Raw genomic sequence first — 19,795 nt, 5'->3', positions numbered from 1 at the left:
TGGGCCCAAATCACGAGTTGGACTCTTAACTGACTGAGCCACCCAGGCGCCCCATTGTCGTGTTTTTGGTTTTTTTTTTTTTTTTTTTTTTTTTTTTTTACTGTTTTTAAATTTTTGATTTCTGACTGTTCACAGTAGTTTGTAGAGATGTGTGTATGGAGGGGGGAGTCCTGTTTTCTTGACCAGAAGTGAAGGGAAAGAGGGGGACCCCAAATACCCAGACCGGGTAACCTCGACCCCTTTCCAGATTCTGTGGTCGACCTCAGCACCTGCCCTGGGCCCCAGGAAGCTATTGGGCTACAGGCGACTGGAGTCAGCATGCCCTGTCAGGGTGGGGTCAGGCCTCCTGGGCGCCCGGTTCCCCCACAAACCCAGGCCGCCTGGTAGATGAGAGAGGGGACCGTGTGTGGAAAGGAGGGGCCTCTCACTTGCTTGTTGACCTCATTTGTGATCCTGTGCGATCTCCCCTCCCCCAAACCTTACTAGTTGTCACCAGGAAGACGCTCTTAACTCTGCTGAAAAACGTAGGGGCCGACCACCGCCTCCCACTCACCCAAGGGGCCCCCTCGGAGCAGTGTTCCACTGCGACACATCACTCCTTGTTCTCCCAGGAAAGATCTCAGCCCCCACCGATCAGCTTAAACAACCTAGGTAGGCCTCTTTCCTGCCACACTCCCTCCTCTCCAGCTGGTCCCCAGGCACTGGGATCGGAGCAGTCCTGATCCGAAGGAAACGGGGCCCAGGGTAGAAGTTGTTGAAAGGAACGAGGGAGGTTGGGGCAGGATTCGTCAGCCTCTGGAGGCAGCCAGCACCCATGGAGCCCAGAAGCCTGGGGGGAGAGGGGCCCCTGGCTAATGGCCCGCAGTCCGTTTCTCCTGAGACGATGCCCTGAACATGGTCTCCGGTCTGGGCATCCCCGTGGCACCTTTGGGGTGAGGACTGTCTCGGCCTCTTGTGCCCTGGGAGCTCAGGGTGGGCGGTGAGGAGTGCTGTTGGGGTCCGGCACCCCTGGCCCTCTGGCTTCAATGAGGAGTGTGTCTGCCATGCTGCTGTATCTCTGTCAGGCCTGGGGCCCCGTGTGTCTGTCGCCTGCTGGCCCTTTGGTGACCTACAGGCTTTTGAACAGGGCCAGGCAACCTGCATCTGCCCCTAGGTGACCTTGGTGCCCGTGGAGATGGCCCCCAAGGAGATGGGGTCCCGTCTCTGGGCTTTCTGTGGGCTGACCCAGCCACGGCCTAGACTGTGTGAGAGCCGGGTCCCCTGGATAGGGCTGTCGGCAACCAGTCCTCGGCAAGCTGGCCTTTCTCCCCGCTGCTGTGGAAGCAGACACCAGCACCTGTAGCCTGGATGGCCCAGCCTAGCCAGGAGTCAGGAGAGCAGAGCCCGCGGCCACAGTTTGTCCTTCTGGCTCCTCCTCTCCGCTCCCCTGCCCGTCCCCGTCTAGGACCTGCCCCCCCTCCCAACCCCATCTTTATCTCTCAATTTTACAGGCAGGCAGTCACCCACGCCAGGCTGGATGGTGGGCCTGGGGCGCAGCGTCCGGTGGGTAATGCCCTGGGCCTGGAGGGGCTGCCGAGCCTGCCCAGCCCCGAGTTAGCTGTAGCTCTAGTGGCCTCTTCTCAGCTGCCTGCCCGAACACATGAGCCATCCTTGCCACCCTCCCCCTGGCACTCTGGCCACTGCCTCTCCTGGCCGGTCTCCGCTTGATTCGCCCACCCTCTGGCCACCCGCTCTGGTGAGGGTAGATACACTGCCTTGCAGCCTGCCTTCCTGCTTTGCTGCTTCTAGACTCTGCACAGCGGTGGGGAGGGCAGTCAGGATCCGATGGCATGGCGGTGCTGGGCCAGGCCCCCGGGGCCGGGCTGCTGGCCAGGAGGGCAGCCAGTCCATCCGGGGGGCGGGCTCGGGCCCAGAGGAGAACATGGGCAGAGGGGTGGGTGCGGCTGGTCTGAGAGGCCGCTGAGGAAAGTTCCAGACCTGGGATCAGGGCGAGCAGCCTCTGAAGAGTGGTCGGTTATCTCCCTTTGCTCATGGGTTTAAACCGAAAGGAGTGTCCTGACTCACTCCTTTTGGCTAAATGACCTTGGACGAGTTTATGTAGCCTCTTTGAGCCTCGTCTGTAAATTGGAAATAAGGATTCTGGTGACGGTGGCTGTCAGCAACTCCACTTGCCCGATGCATGAGAAAGTGCTCTGTGAGCTGGAAACACCGGCCACGGAAGGGGTGCTTGTGCTCTGGGGCTTTGGGAGGAAGGCACCGCGGAGAGTCTGGGAGGTGGCCAGGCGGGGGTGAGGGGTGCTTCCCAGGGCAGGGGGCCACCCTCTGCACTCAAGCCCGTTTCACCCCAAGGGGCCCGTGGCCTCTGGCCCAGCTGTGTCTGGGGACAAAGGGCCCTTCCTGGTGGCAGGGGGCAAGGTGCGCCCCCTAGGGCCAGCAGGGTGAGGGCTCAGCTCCAGATTTGCTCAGGGCCCGTGGGATTGGGGGGAGGGGGGCTTGGCACCTGCGTGGCCCCAGCCCACTCTGCCCTGTGCCTCGCAGAACTGCAGGACATCATGCATATCTCCCGGGCCCGGAAGCCGGCGTTCATCCTGAGCTCCATGAGGGACGAGAAGCGGACGTAAGTGGGGGAGGGAGGGAGGGAGGGAGGGAGGGGGACCGCATGCACCAGGCCTCTGTTTGGTGCCCTCCGGCAGGCTCGGGGCTGTTGAGTGCATACCACAGCCCTGTGAGGTGGCTTGTGTCCTCTGTAGTTCACAGCCAAGAGACTGGGTGCTCGGAGAGCCTGGGTCTGCTCTCTCATCAGGGACCGTGCGGGCTGTGGGTTACACGATAGAGCTGGCTGCAAGCCTGTCCCGTCCCTCCTGACCTTGTGTTGGTTTGTTGGGGAAGGTCACCCAGATCCCCACTGCGATGCTGAGCCTCCTTCCCTCTGGCTCCACCCTGGCCCCTGCCCTGCTTCCCTCCATAGAGCTGGTGGGCCGGGCGGACTTCCCGAGCACCTGCTGTACGTCCAGGCCCGTTCTTGGAGGCAGGCCTGCGTGATGGGCACAAGAGCAGAGGCCTTTGTCCTTGAGGGCGGTCCCTGGGGCCTCAGAAGCGGTGCCTGTGAGCACGGCAAGTTCCCGGCACAAACGTGTGTGCGCTCGACGGCGCTCTGTCTTCCTTTCCGTGATAGAGTTGCTTTCTTGTTCTCCGTTTGCGACTGTCCCACGTCCCTAACAGCTTTCCTAGGGAGGGATTAGGATCCTTGTTTCGCGCAGACAGAACCTGAGTCCCCGGGAGGCGAAGTGCCTTGCTCAAGGTCACACCATGAGTGTCGGAGCAAGACTCTAGTCCCCGTCTCCCGAGTTCCTGCCCTTTCTGCTGCTGCAGGCACTCTCCCGGCTGCCTCAGTAGTGCCGGCCCCCGCAGGGCAAGCTCTCAGTCCGCAGACACAGCCCCTGCTCCTAGGGCCAGGCAGTGGCAAGTGGTTCTGCCTCCCCTTGCCCGAAGGGGTGGCTTCCCCTTGGTAAGTCCTACTTGTTTCCAAGGCCACCCTGTAACGTGCCCCGTGGGGGTGCACCTGCTGCATCAGCATTGTAGTTCTCTGCTCCCACTGAACTTCCTGCATGTGCGCGCACATGTGCACACACACACACACACACACACACACAGCTGCACAGGGGCTGAGGAGGGTAACGTCCCGACCAGTAAGACCAGAGGAGGCAGATTCTCCAGCAGGACTCAGATGGTTTGCAGCAGCCTGAGTACTCTCCCTGGAGGTGGGACTGAGGCGACAATCAGGACACCCCCGTGGGGACCTTCCCACGAAAGGCGGCGAGCCTCGTAGCTCAGCCTTACTCCCTGTGGGCTGACGTCTCCGTTGTAAGCCCCACATCCTCCGAAGGGTCTCTTGCGTTTTTGCTCTGGCCTCCCTGGTCATGGGCCCTGCAGGCCTCCAGTGACGGCCCAGCATCCCCTGCCACGCTCTGGGCTTGCTGCGGGGCTGGGCAGCTTGTCCAGAAGAAGGACCCTAGAGGGGGGCCACCCGGGCCTCCTTCGTTCACCAGCTAGTCCGTCGGACGCCTCCCGAGTGCACTGGAAAGGCAGCGCTGCGCGGAGCAGGGCAGTCCCTGCCCTTGGAAGCTTCTGTCCCACCCACTGGGGGAGAAAGTGAACGAGGGAAAACCGCCTGCTTATGGGAGGGAGCAAGAAAGTGGGTGGAGAAGGAGCCGGCTGAGCCGGAGGGTGCTAATGGCATCAGAGCAGGCTTCTCCGGGCGGTGACATTTACGCTGAGATGGAAGGATGAGGAGACCAGACGGAAGCTTCCTAGTCTGAGCACCGACAGTGGAAGCCTTAGGGCAGGGAGCTGGGCACGGCAGGACCGAGGGAGACGTGTCGGGTCGTGTTGCCCAGCAGGTGACTCAGGAGTCAGCAGACCCTCCCCTTCCCCCATCCCTGTCTGGGTCCGGCCACGTCGCTTCCCCGTCTCGTGACTTTGGGTGGTCACCTAACCTCTGAGCTTCACTCCTTCCCAGACGTGCGCAGGGGTAGCAGGGAGCGTCTGCCTCCACGGGGTGTGGGACATCTAAGTGAAGTCATGCGGGGGAAAGGCCCTCACAGCTCCTGGCACAGAGATGGTGCTTCCTCCCTGCCCCCCTGCTCCCTCTCCCCAACGGTTCCCGGCTGCTGCAGGAGAGCCCTTCCCCCAGCCTCGTTTAATTCAGACAGACTTTTCTCAGGCACCTGCTTCCGGTCAGGCCCCCGACTGAGAACCTAGGCCCGACCAAAACCCAGTGGGAGAGACAGACCCAGGTGTCTGCTGAGGTGACACCTGGCCGCTCCCTTCATTGTTCCTGCGCTTTCCCCCTCCTGAAATACTATATGTTTATTTCCTTACTGACTGCGCTCCCCCTACCTGCCCCCCGCCCCCCCTCCCCCACACCCCTAAAAGCCCAGTAGCTCGAGCTCCACAGGGCCTCGTCTCACACAGTCACAGACGCTCAGGGACACGGGCCCACGTGAGGAGCTGGGCTCTAACGGGCCCCCTTCCCTCCCGCTGCTGTCCCCACCACAGCCACGACCACCTGCTCTGCCTGGACGGAGGGGGCGTGAAGGGCCTCGTCATCATCCAGCTCCTCATTGCCATCGAGAAGGCCTCGGGCGTCGCCACCAAGGATCTCTTTGACTGGGTGGCGGGGACCAGCACTGGAGGCATCCTGGCCTTGGCCATTCTGCACAGTGAGGGCGGCCCCGGGGGCGGTGGGGGCAGGGTGTGGGGGGGGGGCGGTGGGGATCTGCCCTCGAATTGGGCTCAGCTTCTTTTCAGAGCTTTGCAAAGAGAGTCACTGGGGACGGGGAGGCCTGGAAGCCCTTTGTGGGGCGGGCGAGGGTGTTGGGGTCTGAGGCTCGAAAGAGAAGGGCTTGGAGGCAGGCTAGGGGCATGGTGCCCTGCCCCCCACGGGGGACAGAACTGGTTGCCTTTCAGTGTAGGAACCATTTTTAGGTCAATTGCCTCCACCACTCCTGCCCATAGCCTTGTGGGGCAGGCACCTCAGGGCCTCAAAACCTGCTGAAAATAAGGAAAACCATCCTGATGGTGGGTGGTCTCAGGGAGGAGGAGCCACAGGGCCACAGAATGCCGGAGCCCCGGCCTGCACGTCTCGTTTTACCCCCAGAGACGCGAAGGCCCCGGTGGGAGAGGTGACTCAAAGTCACATACCCGCCCATGGGGTTACTGGGGCTAGGACGGTTCCCTAGACTCTCAGCCCAGCACTTCCCAAGGCCACAGGGCCTTGCACTGCAGCGCCCTGCATACCAGACAGGCTTCTGGGTAGTTCTTGTCTCCACTCAAGCTGGGCTGCCTGTGGGGGGCCCTCCCAGAGCCAGCAACCACCCAGGCAATTGCCCTCTGCCTTGGCATCCCTAACCTGACATCCTTGCCCCAGTGCCTGGCGGATTCCAGGCTCTCCAGGCCCCCTGCCCCCCGCCCGTGTCTTGAAGGCACCAGGAGAGGACCTTCTTGCCCCCAGGCAGGGCCTGTGGGTCAGGTGCAGGCTCCAGCTCAGGGAGCCCCAGTCCCCTGGGGGAACCGCAGGTACCTGGGTATTCACTGTGTGAAGAGGCCACGGGCCAGCAGTTCAGAGTGGCAGGGACATGGGGCAGCCTGCTCAGCCGGTGGCTGAGAGCAGCGTCCCATCGAGCTCCTCCGGGTCAGTAAACTGCTAGCGTCAGGGGGCCCACATCCCCTCTCTGGTCTCCAGTTCTGCCTTCCATGAGAGCAAAGCTATCTCGGATCTGCCTCTGCTCGGTGGGGCAGGAGGTCCGCGGTGGAGGTTCTGGCCTCCTCCAGAAAGGGTCACTTCCTTCTTTAGACTCCCAGGGGCTATGGGAGAGATTTGAGAAGTCTCATACGGGCAGACCCCCTCCTCTCCGCAGCCCCCTCTGCACGCACAGCCCAGGTGCGGCCTGTTCCTTCTGGCTGTCCTCAGAGGCCCGCAGGACAGGGCTGGCCCTTCTGTTCTGAGCCACATGAGGTGGTTCTAGATTCAATTTACAAGCTCTTACACTCTCGGGGCCCTCTCTAAGGAAAATAATACAAAGTTGGGAACACAGGATGAGGCCCAGAGCCGCGGGGCTGCTGAAGGAGATTTCTGCCTCTGCGGGAAGTTTCCCAGGAGAGGCCCAGGAGCCCAAGCCTGGGTAGTGCCTGAGTCAGTCCGGTCCCCTCCTGCCATCCCCTGCCGGCCACCGTGGTCCTGCGGCTGTCAGGGCGTGGCCCTCGTGTCTCCCCGATCTTGTTCTAGGCAAGTCCATGGCCTACATGAGGAGCGTGTACTTTCGCATGAAGGATGAGGTGTTCCGAGGCTCGCGGCCCTACGAGTCGGGGCCCCTGGAGGAGTTCCTGAAGCGCGAGTTTGGGGAGCACACCAAGATGACCGACGTCAAGAAACCCAAGTAAGGCTCCTCAGCGGGAGCGCTGTGGCCGTGGCCCCGGCTAGGCAGCCGTTCGGCTGTTCCCCCGCGGGGCTGAGGGCTCCCTGTCCTGGTCCGGTTAAAGCTGAGGGGCCGGGGAGGCGAGACGCTTCTTCCCAAGTGAACCGGGGGCTTCTGGAGGACATTGCGGACACCCTCACCCCAGGTGGGAGGGGGTCGCGTCTGGTCCACCATACACTCAGGACCTTTTTGCTGAGCAGGGCTCTGCCCCAGGCATCGCATGTGCGCGGTGGGGGGTGAAAGGTGCAACCACCGGGTGGAAAGGCTGTTGCGCCGTTTGCAGGCTGGTTGGGAGGTAACTGACCTGAAAAGTGACAGCCACGCAGGGCCGCCCGTGCTTGAGAAGTTCCAGAAGAGCCTGCAGCACAGCTATTTCTTTGTAGTACTCCCCACCCCGGGATTACTTTCTCGTCGGTTTCTTGCCTGTCTCCCCGCCAGGCTAGAGCTCCCTGAGGCAGAAACGTGGCCGTGTGTTTCCTCTGCACCCCCAGCATCTGGCACAGTGCCTGCCCCAGAGCAGGGCATTGAGAAGTGTTCATGAGCTGACTGACTGTCAGAGAGAGAGAGAGAGAGAGAGAGAGAGAGAGAGAGACAACGAACTGAGGGCCTGCCGGCAAGGTGGTCACGGGGGCTTTCTGGAGGAAGTAACATGTCAGCAAGGCCCTAGAAATTTAGGGAGGATTTCTTTTCATAATAAAGCTTTTTTTCTTTTTTCTTTTTCTTTTTTTCCATTTAAGAATAATACCTAGTCTTTTAACAAAATCTGGCAAATACAGAAAGTAAGAAGGAGGAAAATCTCATCCACGTAGTAAAACCCAAAAGATAACTGTTTTTGTTTTTATTTTATTTATTTATTTATTTATTTATTTATTTATTTATTTATTTATTTTAAATCTTACTTAGTTTGAGAGACAGAGCAGAGGAGGGGCAGACAGAGAGAGGGGGAGAGAGAATCCCAGGCAGGCTCTGTGCTGTCAGCGCGGAGCCGGATGCGGGGCTCCATCTCACCAACTGTGAGATCATGACCTGAGCCAAAACCAAGAGTCAGGCAGTTAACCGACTGAGCCACCCAGGCGCCCCTTAAAGATAACTGGTTTTTAAAAAAAATTTTTTTTAATGTTTTTATTTATTTTTGAGACAGAGAGAGACAGAGCATGAACGGGGGAGGGGCAGAGAGAGAGGGAGACACAGAATCCGAAGCAGGCTCCAGGCTCTGAGCCGTCAGTACAGAGCCGGACGCGGGGCTCGAACTCACAAACTGTGAGATTACGACCTGAGCTGAAGTCAGACGCTTAACCGACTAAGCCACTCAGGCTCCCCAAAGATAACTTTTAAAAACATTTTTATATATTTTATCCTAGACATTTTTGCTCTTTTTTCTTATGGTGAAATACAACATTTAGAAAAGTACATAAACCAGTTCAGTGAATAATTACAAAGCAAACACCCACGTAACCACCAGCCAAGTCCAAAAGCCCTTTGAGCACGTCCCCAGCCCCATCACAACCCCTGCCCTGCCGCTTGGGGGCGCTGTCCTCCTGACTGCGGTCATGTGGATTTCCTGTACAATTTCACCGCCTGTGACTGCAGCCCTGAGCAGCGTGGTTTCGGTCTTGCCTGTCTCTGGGCTTGGACGGACGCATTTTATGTCCTCGCTTCCCTCCGTCCAAGCCGCATTTTGTCAGCGTGGCCCCCGCTGCTGGGTGAAGCTGTGTTGCATTCATTTCCATTGCCGTGGGGGACTCCCCTGGACGGCGATGCCCAGTTTGCTTCTCCCAGTACCTTCCATCAACATTTCGGTTGTTTCCACTTTGGACCTCTGGGGAGGAGTCCTGCAGTGAACACCTCCGGACCTGATTTCTGACCCACGACTGTACATGTCTCCACCTGTCAGAAAATGCATGGCTTCAGCTCATAGATTCTGACCAACTCTTTTTTTCAAAGTGCGGTTTCTGTTTTCTCTCTCATTAAGCCATGTTTGGGAGTTTCTGTTGCTCTGCATTCTTGTTTATGTTTGGTTGTTATCAAACGTTTTTATCTTTACAAATCCGGGGGGGGGGCGGTGAAAGGTGGTGTCTCCATGTGGCCTGAATTTTCATTTTCCTGATTTACTGCGGAGATTGAACACGTTTGTATATGTTTAGAGGTTGTTTGCGTTCCTCTTTTGTAAAGTTCCTGTTCAGATGTTTTGCCTATTTTTGGTAAAATGGGGTTGTGGGATTTGGGGGTTAAGAGGCTTCTATGTATGTATGTATCTATCTATCTATTTTTAAGTAATCTCTACTCCCAATGTGGGACTCAAACCCACATCCCTGAGGGGTTAAGAAGCTTCTTAATGATTTATTTTAGAGAGAGAACATGAGCAGGGGAGACGGGCAAAAGGAAAGAGAAAGAATTGCAGGCTCCACGCTCAGTGTGGAGCCTGATGGCGGGGCTCGATCCCGTGACCCTGGGATCATGACCTGAGCCAAAATCAAGAGTGGGACACTCAACCGACTGAGCCACCTAGGTGTCCCAGTGATATTTATATCCTAAAAACTAGTCCTTTGATGGGTATATAGATGTGAAATCTTGTATATAGATTTGAAATCTTTTCTCCCACTCTGTGGCTTGACCTTTCGTTCTCTTTACAGCGTTTTGTTGATGAATGGATTTTTTTTTTAGGTTTATTTGTTTATTTTGAGAGAGAGAGGGAGAGCATGAGCAGGGGAGGGGCTGAGAGAGAGAGAGAGAGAGAGAGAGAGAGAATTTCAAGCAGAATCTGAGCGACCAGGGCGGAGCCCGATGCAGGAGTCAAACTCACAAACCACGAGATCATGACCTGAGCCCAAATCAAGAGTTGGACGCTTAACTGAGCCACCCTGGTGCCCCTGATGAATGGGTGTTCGTAATGTGGTAGAATTTATAAATGTTTTTCTTTTTATGGCTAGTGCTTCTTATGTCTGTTCAAGAACCCTTGATTGGGGCACCTGGGTGGCTCAGTCAGTTGAGCGTCCGACTTCGGCTCAGGTCATGATCTCGCGGTCCGTGGGTTCGAGCCCCGCGTCCGGCTCTGTGCTGACAGCTCAGAGCCTGGAGCCTGTTTCGGATTCTGTGTCTCCCTCTTTCTCTGACCCTCCCCTGTTCATGCTTTCTCTCTGTCTCAAAAATAAATAAATGTTAAAGAAAATTAAAAAAAAAAAAAAAAGAACCCTTCCTTAACCTTGAGGCAGGGAGCGATTTTCTTGTCAGCTCAGAGATCTCTCAAGATCTGCCTTTCACGTTTAGGGCTTCATCAACCTGGAACTGGGTTTTGTATCAGGGGAGACCCAATTTCATGTTTCCCACATGAACAACCAGTTTCCCCAGCCTCACCTGTGAAGAAGCCCGTCTTTCCCTCCATTTCTGCAGGCCATGCTTCCACAGAGGTGGCTCGGGGGTCCTTGCTTGGTTGTTTCTGTGTTCTGTTCCATGGGCTGGGTCCCTGTGCCCATGCCCTGACTTTCCCGTTGTTCAACTTTCCCGGTATCTGGGAGAGCAAGGCCTCCCACCTTGTCCGTCCCCAAGGGTATCATGACTGTTCTTAGAGACACCATAGAGAAGTAGTTAAGAGCGCGTGCTTTGAGCTCCTGGGTGGCTCAGTTGGTTAAGCATCTGACTCTTGATTTCAGCTCAGGTCATGATCTCACGTACGTGAGATCGAGCCCCACGCCGGGTTCTTTGCTGACAGCGCGGAGCCTGCTTGGGATTCTTTCTCTCCCTCTCTCTCTCTCTCTGCCCTTTCCCCACTCTCTCTCCCTCAAAATAAATAAATGAAACTAAAAAAGAAGAAGAAGAAGAAGAAGAAGAAGAAGAGCAAATGCCCTGAAGTTTCTTCTCAAAAATAGAAATAATGTAGACCTGCCTCGTGGGGTTTCTAGGAGGAGGAAAAAAGTTACTATGTAAAAGCATGCGGCACACAATGTGCGGTTCAAGGGTTGCTTTGTGCTTTCGGAAATGGTAGCATCCGATCGTCAAATTCTACAGAATATCAACTCCTACTGGGATTTTGATTACGAGCACATTGAATCTGTACGTTTATCTGGGGTGGGGGGAGAAATGACATCTGAACACGCGGAGCCTTCCAATCAGAGGATATAGGAAAGCATTCTGCTTGTTTGAAGTTTCTCCCCGTGGTTTTATAATTTTCTCTGTCGAGATCTAGCACGTGGGGTGTTTGTATCTGTTTCAGGAACCTCATGTGTTTTGTGCTACTGGAAATTACCCATTTTTAGGGATACTGTGTATTTATTTTACAGTGTTGAATTGTGGTAAAATATACATAATGTAAAATGTGTCATCTGAACCGTCCGAGGTACAGTTGACTAAGTGTCCAGCAGACTCACACTGGTATGCAGCTGGCCTCCCAGACGTTTTAATCCCGCAAAACTGAAACTCTGTTCCCGTTAAACACCTCTCCATTGGCCTCTCCCCCCATCCGTGGCAACCGCCGTTCAACTTTCTGCCTCTATGATTGTGATGACTCTAGGGATCTCCTGTAAGGGGACCGTACAATATTTGTCCTTTTGCAGCTGACCCCTTTCAGGGAGCATAACATCCTGGAGTTTCATCCGTGTTGTAGCACGTGTCAGAGTTTCCTTCCTTTCTAAGACCGAATAACACGCCGCGGTCTGGATACACCACACTGTGTTTATCCATTCATCTGTCGATGGCCTTTTGGGTTGTTTGCATCTTTTGAGTATTGTGGATAACGCTGCTATCCACAGGGGTGTACAGGTACCTTTCCTAGATCCCGCTCTCAATGCCTGGTGCCTTGGACAGAGAGAATTCTGGGGGGCTCCGTTAGCTAATAATATTTTGTTTAGATTTTGCATCCCATGTTCATGAGTGAGCGGGACCTGTGTTTTCCCATTTGGGGGCTGCTGGGTTTTGCTTTTGAGGGAGTGTTTCTCATTTTCTATTTTCTGGAAAAGTTGGTCTAAGAAAGACTTAATTCTTCCTTGAGTATTTGGTAGAATTTGCCAGGGAAGTCACCAAGGCCTGGAGTTTGCTTCGGGGAGGATATTTGATGATGGGATTAATTTCTTTAGTGGTAGAATTTCTAAATGTCTTCTTGAGTTGATTTTGGTTATGTTTTTCTAGGAATATGTCCATTTCATCAGATCTTCAAATTCATTGGCCTAGAGTTGTTTAGAATATTCTCTTATTATCTTTTTAATGTCTGCAGCATCTGCTGTGATGGGCCCTTCAGTCCCAATTATGTACACCTTCTCTCGTCTTTACCAGTTCTGCCACAGGCTTTTCCATTGGACTGGTCCTTCAGAAAACCAATTCTTGGATATTTATTGGTTCTCTCTTGTGTGTGCTTTTTGGTTTCATTTATTTCTGCTTTTATTTTTATTCCTTGCACTCTCTTTGGTTTTATTTCAGTGTTATTTTTTAACTCCTTGATTTTTAACCTTCTGTTCTTAAAACTACATTTCTCAATTTCTAAACTTAGGGAATTCTCCAGTTGTATTTTTGTTATTACTTGCTTTGTGGACTTACTTGTACAGTCAATTCTTATAAATGTCCCACATCTAATTTGAAAGAATATGGATTCTGCATTGGGCACCAAGTACTGCACAAATCGATCAAGTCATATCGGCTAGAAATGTTGCTGAAAATTTCCAGGGGCGTCTGGGTAGCTCAGTCGATTGAGTGTCTGACTCTTGATTTTGGCTCAGGTCATGATCCCAGGGTTGTGGGATCAGTCCCTGTGTCAGACTCCACATTGAGCATGGAGCCTGTTTAAGATTCTCTCTCTTGGGGTGCCTGGGTGGCTCAGTCGGTTGAGCGTCCGACTTCTGCTCAGGTCATGATCTTGTGGTCTGTGAGTTCGAGCCCCGCATCGGGCTCTGTGCTGACAGCTCAGAGCCTGGAGCCTGCTTCGGATTCTGTGTCTCCCTCTTTCTCTGACTCTCACCTGTTCATGCTCTGTCTCTCTCTGTCTCAAAAATAAATAAACATTAAAAAAAAAAGATTCTCTTTCTCTCTCCCTCTGCCCCTCTTTCCCACTCACATGTGCACTCTCTCTCTAAAATAAAAAAAATAATAATAATAAAATAAAATGAAATAAGTGTCCAAATCTGCCATATCCTTAAGAATTCTTTGTCCACTTCTTTTATCGATTATTGAGAGAGACATGTTGAAATCTCCTACTCTGGAAACTTGCCCTTTTGCCCTTTAGTGCTGTCAATTTTTCTTTTAATATTTTGACACAATGCTATTAAGTGCATGTATATTTAAATTTTTGTGTATTTTTCTAGTGACCGGGATCTTTTATTATTATGGAGCAGCTCTCTTTACCTCTAGGAATGCTTTTTGCTTTAAAGCCTGTTTTGTCCTGATACTAATACAGTGACATCAGCTTTCTTTGGTTATATTTGTGTGGTAGATCTGTACTCACCCTCTAATTCAAACTTCTTTGAATCCTTCTGTTTTAGAGATATCTTTTGTACTTTTACTTGTAATCTTTTACTCTTTGTTCTTATCTAGAGCATTTAGTCCATTTATAGGCTTTCTTCCTAATTTTCTCTCTCCTCTCCTTGTGGAACTACAATTAAACATGTGCTAGACCTTTTCTGTCTTCTGTTTCTATTAATTTCTCCTGTATATTCTGTCATTCTGTCTCTCTGTGTTACATCCCAATTTCTTCCTACCTGTTTTCCAATTCACTAATTCTCTCTGTAGCTTTGTCTAATTTTCCATTTAACCTATCCATTGATTTTTTAAAATTCTATTGCTTTTTTATTTTTTAATTCTAGAAGTTCTCTTTGGTTCTTCTTCAGTTCTTCTGGGTCATTACTGATAGTTTCCTATTCCTTGGTGATTTTATCACACTTGCCTTTGATGTTTTTAAACATTGTAGACATAGCTGTTTTATCATCTGTGTTCAAGGACTCAAATATCTGCAGTCTTTATAAGTATATTTTACTGTTTATGTTGGTTTATACTGGTTTTCATTTATGATGTTTTATTTCATTGTGTGTCCTCCCCTCCCTTTTTTACTGTGTGGTGTTCCTTAGTGTTGAAATAGAATATGACTAGATTCTATGAGGCCTAGAATCTCCCTCCAGATTGTTTTGTGTTGTCTCTTCCAGGTACTAGGTACCCTACCATCTAATGCCACTATAACTAAATTCTTGACATAAAGTTTGGGGACTTCCCCGAGGTGATATGAATTTAGACCACAAATCTGCAGGAGGGTTAGCTTGTGGTTATACATTTCTCTCTCTCTCTCTCTCTTTTATCCAATGCCAAAGCAACTTTCTTCACAGGCTCTGGGGTGGGAAAGGGGCAGATTTATTTCTGGCTCACCCCTACTCAAGAGCGTAGTCCTTTGGGGTCCCAGCCTAATGTGGGGGTCTCCCATTAGACCCTGAAATTTTGGTGGGCCCTGGGCTTTGACTTTTGTCTCCCAAGTCCCATGAAGCCATCAAAACTGAAACTCAAATGTACTGAGTTTGGTATCTGCCTCAGGTCAAACCTAGGTCTATGCTTCACTTACCTCTCTGGATTTTTGCTTCTCCTCAGAGCTTACCCTGGTATTCCCTTTCTGTCTTGTCAGGTCTCCTGTGTTTTATTTTTACTCTTTTTTTTAATGTTTATTTTTGAGAGAGAGAGAGCATGGGGAGGGACAGAGAGACAGGGACAGAGGATCTAAAGTGGGCTCCGTGCTGACAACAGACAGCCCAATGCAGGGCTTGAACCCGGGAGCGGCAAGATCATGACCTGAGTCGAAGTCGGGTGCTCAGCCGACTGAGCCACCCAGGAACCCCTAAGGGGATTTTTAAAAGTAATTTTTCCAGCATTTCACTTTTTGTTCAGTGGGGAGGTTGTTCAAATAAGCTTTCCACAGTATTCCCAGAAATGAAAAACTAGTGTATTTTTCCTATGCAGAGGCAGAGTTTTTGTTCCCTTTCCTGTGTGGTGGTGGTGTTGTTTTTACAGCATAACAAACGTATTTCTTTGTTAGTCGGCTGGCACGATTTGGAGTGGGTGCAAAACATTTACTTACCCCTTCTCTTGCTACTGTTTATTTTTTTTTAATTTTTTTTCTTAATGTGTTTATTTATTTTTGAGACAGAGAGAGACAGAGCATGAGCAGGGAAGGGGCAGAGAGAGAGGGAGACACAGAATCGGAAGCAGGCTCTAGGCTCTGAGCCATCAGCACAGAGCCCGATACAGGGCTCGAACTCACTGACTGTGAGAGTATGACCTGAGCCGAAGTCGGACGCTCAACCTACTGAGCCACCCAGGTGCCCAAGTTTATTTATTTTTTTTTTTAGTAATCACTATGCCCAACATGGGGCTCAAACTCATGACCCTGAGATCAAAAGCTGCACGGTCCTCCGGCTGAGCCAGCCAGGTGCCTCAGACCGGGCCATTTTTTACTGTAATAATTACACCGCAACCAGTAGCTTTTTGCAAGAAGCTCTTACTGTAGCTCAGATTATTCCTTTGGGATAGATTTTCCAAAATGGAATTCTCAGATCAAAGAGCCAGGATATTTGTAAGATCTTAGTACACATTAGCTTCCCAGGGGGCTATGCCAGTCTGCACTCCCTGCACTATTTAAGGATGCCTGTCTTGTCTGAGACAAGTAAGAGTCTTTAATAGATTATAGACTCACACAGTGGAACGTTGAAGAGGTTATCAAAGGTGACACGGTGAGAAGTCTCCTCCCACTGCTGTCTGTGAGCTGTAGCCACCGAGCTGTCCCCGGCCCTAGAGGCAGCTCATCGCTCCTAGGTTCCGCTCATGGGTCCTTCTGACCAAGCCAATAGGCACATCAATTTTGGGGGTTTTGTTTTCAAATAAATGGTGGCATAGGACGCGCACTGGTCTAACCCTTACTTTTCGCACTTAACTGTCAACCTTGATGCTCACGGCCTGTCAGCGCATCAAGTGCTTCCTCAGTCGTTCCGCAGTGACACAGACCCCACGGAGTAGGGGAGCCGCGATGCATCGGCCCATCCCGTTGGTGGACCTTTCAGCTGCTTCCAGTGGTTTACTCTGTCCACCGATGCCGCTGTTGACAGCTTTGCGTGTGTCCGTGAGAATGTCTTAGGATGATCTCCCAGAACTAGGACCGATGGGTCCAAGGATAAGGCCTTCAGTGATTCGGACGCAGACGGCCAACGTGGGTTTTCAGGGGTGGGTAAGTCAGGGACTTCAGCCGTCTTGCCCTTCGTGTCTCTCCAGGGTGATGCTGACGGGGACGCTGTCTGACCGGCAGCCTGCTGAGCTTCACCTCTTCCGGAATTACGAGGCTCCGGAGTGTGTACGGGAACCTCGTTTCAGCCAGAATATTAACCTGAAGCCTCCGACTCAGCCCTCAGGTGAAAACCATGTTGGCTGCATCCGTGGGAAACAGTCGGCCCGAGAGGCCGCGGGGTGGTGGGTGGGAGTCGTAGGCTTGCTGCTGGGCACCCCCAGCCCACCACCATCCCTCACACTGCCCTGAGTCTTTATCGGCTGAGGCCGGGCTGCACCGGGGCGCTCTCCAGTCTCAGGCTGGAGGAGGCCCCTGGAGGTCCTCAGCTGCACCCTGCCTTGCACCGGGACGGCGGGGCCAGAGAGCATGGCCTGTGGGTCCTGCTTCAGAAGAGTCCCCAGCCTCTCCACCTCTCCCTACAGACCCGCACACGCACAGGCACGTGCACCCTGGGACTGCATGGGTTTGTACCGGTCCCTCGTGCCACTGGGCCACCCTCTTCCCTCACCCCCAGAGCAGCTGGTGTGGCGAGCTGCCCGGAGCAGTGGGGCGGCCCCCACCTACTTCCGGCCCAACGGGCGCTTCCTGGATGGCGGGCTGCTGGCCAACAATCCCACGCTGGACGCCATGACCGAGATCCATGAGTACAACCAGGACATGATCCGCAAGGTGAGAGCGCCGCGGGTCAGAGGTGCTGGACGTGACCGTCCACCGTAGCCACCCCTGTTTCAGCAAATCTTACTAAGGACGGACTCCTAGGAGACCAGATGGCATTTATTTTCATGCTCATTCGTGGGTGCCCTTTATCTCACACTCGAACTTCTTGATCTCATGCTCTAACTTGCTTGATGGGCCGTGTCTGCCCGGAGCTCTGTGCTAATCAGAGGGATTCTGAGGCCCAATCTGCACCAAGTGGTGAAGGGCGGCTAGTGGGCAGCAGGCAGAGTGGTCCATGCCTGCCGTGGTGCTGGCTACCCTGCCCAGCCTGGGGACACGCGCTTGCCCTGTGTAAGCAGGGCTATCTATAAACAAGGATACGCCCCTCCAGGGGTTTGGGGTGCTGAGATAGCGGACCACGCAGGAACCCAGGAGGAGGATAGCCTGTGCTGGGAGACCTGGGGGCTTGCAAAGGGCCCATGGAGGAGACCTCTAGGGAGGAGACCGTGCAGAGTCCGTGACCCAGAGGAACAGAAGTGGGCCTTAGTCCTTAGCGCAGAGGCGGGGCTAGGCCCGTGTGTTACCAGCAGAGGTGCTGAGACGTGGGCTCAGGCCTTGGAGCCAGATGGCCTCAGGGTCTGGGCGCTGGCTCTGCCTGTGCTTCGCTCCGGACACTGCACGGGGGATGGGTGGTACCGGCATGGGGACTGTCATGAGGCGTCCGTGTGCTTTTGTGTAAAATGTTTAGGACGGTGCCTGGCCCCTAGTGTGCCATATCCTTGCCGGCTGTGGTTCTCACTGTGGTCATCAGGAAGCCCAGGACGTAGCCCCTGGGTGACACAACAGGGGTGGCGGTCCGAGAGGCAGGCGCCCTCTAGCGGCCAGACCGGGCAGGGCAGGCTTCCTTGGAGGAGGAAGGGCTCAAAGATTTGGATGGGGAGGGTCATGGGTCATCCTCTGTCTGAGTCGCCTCCTACTGCAGATGAGGACCTTGGATGGCGGGGAGACTTGTCAAGGTTGCCCAGCATGTTGGAAGCGGAGCTTGTTGGGGAGCAGAAGCGAGGACAGCACAGGCTCTGGGTCTGCCACCTGGGGAAGGGTCCACTGGTGGGCAGATCCCCTCCAACTACCCCTGTCCTGTCCCCAACAGGGCCAGGAAGGCAAGGTGAAGAAGCTCTCCATCGTGGTCTCTCTGGGGACAGGGAGGTCCCCACAGGTGCCCGTGACCTGTGTGGACGTATTCCGTCCCAGCAACCCCTGGGAACTGGCCAAGACTGTTTTCGGGGCCAAGGAACTGGGCAAGATGGTGGTGGACTGTGTGAGTATGGGCCCCTCCCCGTGTCCTCTCCCCTCTGGATCTCAGCCCCCTGGGACCCGGGGCGTCAGGGAGGCTCCGTTGAACCTCTTTAGCCGGCCCAGGGGAGGGGGTTCCTGATTCAGTCTCAGTGCTGGCAGGGACCCTTAGTGGCCACCTACACCTGGGGCTTTCAAACACAGCCCCCCTTCAAACACAGCCCCGTGTGGAAGCCCAGGATATCAGACGGACAAAAGCCTGTCCCCCTGACCCCGGTCAGGGGCTGCTGAACCACCTGAGAAAACCTCAGACCGCGCCCCTGTGTGATGCAGCTGGGACAGTCACTGCGGCCCAGGCAGGGGGACTCTGCCGAGGAGCGGCGAAGCCAGACTAGAACCTGGGGGTCCCTGGGCAGGCGCTGTGGGTACAGCTTGTGTAGGACGCTCACACAGACTGCTTCTTGCCAGTGCACGGATCCGGATGGGCGGGCCGTGGACCGGGCCCGGGCCTGGTGTGAGATGGTCGGCATCCAGTACTTCAGGTGAGGCCTCAGCTTCGGCTCCTAGGCCCCAGCCCCGTGTCCCGGCCTGGCCAGACCCAGTGAACTAACCCACCCAGCCCTTGGCGTGGATGTCCCCTCTCCCCACGCGGCCGCTCCGTGCCCCAAGCCCTCCCCAGTCCTAGCTCTCGTCCCCAACCCAAGCCGAGCCTCGCGGGGTGACCCCCTCCTCCTTGACCCGGACAGATTGAACCCCCAGCTGGGGACTGACATCATGCTGGATGAGGTCAGCGACACAGTGCTGGTCAATGCCCTGTGGGAGACGGAGGTCTATATTTATGAGCACCGAGAACAGTTCCAGAAGCTCATTCAGCTGCTGCTGTCACCGTGAGGCCGCTGGGCGCCCCCCGCCACCCCATCCCACCTACCCAGCCCTTGATGGAGAGGCCAGGTGACATCTAACCAGCGCGCCACTGGGCAGAGCTGGGCCTCGGCGGCTCTGCATCTCCAGACCAGACAGGCCAAGCCTCAGAGGGCACTGGGCTTCCTGCCTGAGGCTGGTCCTGGGTCCTGCCCACACCGTCCCCGCCTTCTGGCACTTTTTGTCATTCCAGGCTTAGAAATCCTAGAGCCTCGCTGGGGCCCTCTCCCTGATGGCCAAGGACAACTGACACTTGGGCCCCCAGCCCTGTTAGCTCAGACACCAGGCGTTCTCCCAGGTCCCCTGGCGGAGGGGGGATGCCAAGACCCCTTCCACTCTCTGTCCTCTTCCCTGGGGTGGGGGGCTTGGAGAAACAGGCCTTTGGCCACCCATCAGCAGGGGAAACCCAAGCCCCGCCGACTCTGCCCTCGACACACATGCGGCCGCCTGCACCCCTCGGAACTGCCCCACCCTGCGAGTTCCCCTCAGCTCTCAAAGGTCACTTCTGTGACTTCGGTTATTCCTCCCGACCCGAGGTGGTTGATGGGTGGGGCGGGGATCCAGAGCCTGCCCTTAACTGAAATAAACGGTTTGATTCAAGCTCACCTGTGTTGTGTGCACTGTGCTCAGAGTCCCCCAGGGCCCCGCACCCACCAGCTCCCTTCAGCCTTGACTGTCCTCTTCCTGTGCCCCCTTGGATGAATGCTGT

At 54.4% G+C, this 19,795-nt stretch overlaps 1 protein-coding gene across 6 annotated transcripts in view; it reads left to right on the top strand.

Annotated features, from left to right (window-relative positions):
- PLA2G6 (phospholipase A2 group VI) overlaps positions 1-19,691 on the top strand; it is a 57,948-nt gene extending 38,257 nt beyond the window's left edge. For 4 of the 6 annotated variants that reach the window (XM_019835555.3, XM_011284207.4, XM_019835556.3 and 1 more), the window contains 9 exons: positions 487-651; positions 2,539-2,617; positions 5,059-5,222; positions 6,788-6,938; positions 16,203-16,339; positions 16,730-16,884; positions 18,023-18,190; positions 18,634-18,707; positions 18,912-19,691. In XM_019835555.3, the coding sequence (XP_019691114.2) occupies positions 487-651; positions 2,539-2,617; positions 5,059-5,222; positions 6,788-6,938; positions 16,203-16,339; positions 16,730-16,884; positions 18,023-18,190; positions 18,634-18,707; positions 18,912-19,056 (1,238 nt within the window). In that variant the 3' untranslated portion in view covers positions 19,057-19,691. Of the gene's footprint in view, positions 1-486; positions 652-2,538; positions 2,618-5,058; positions 5,223-6,787; positions 6,939-16,202; positions 16,340-16,729; positions 16,885-18,022; positions 18,191-18,633; positions 18,708-18,911 lie in introns of those variants that run through there. The other 2 variants (XM_011284210.4, XM_019835560.3) reach the window with 2 other exon arrangements.
- Positions 19,692-19,795: the final 104 nt, after the last annotated feature.

This window comes from Felis catus, chromosome B4 (genome assembly GCF_018350175.1).
Source record: "Felis catus isolate Fca126 chromosome B4, F.catus_Fca126_mat1.0, whole genome shotgun sequence".
NCBI classification, from domain to species: Eukaryota; Metazoa; Chordata; class Mammalia; order Carnivora; family Felidae; genus Felis; species Felis catus.
Note: the sequence above shows the minus strand (reverse complement) of the source record. Positions and strands in the feature narration are given on the sequence as shown.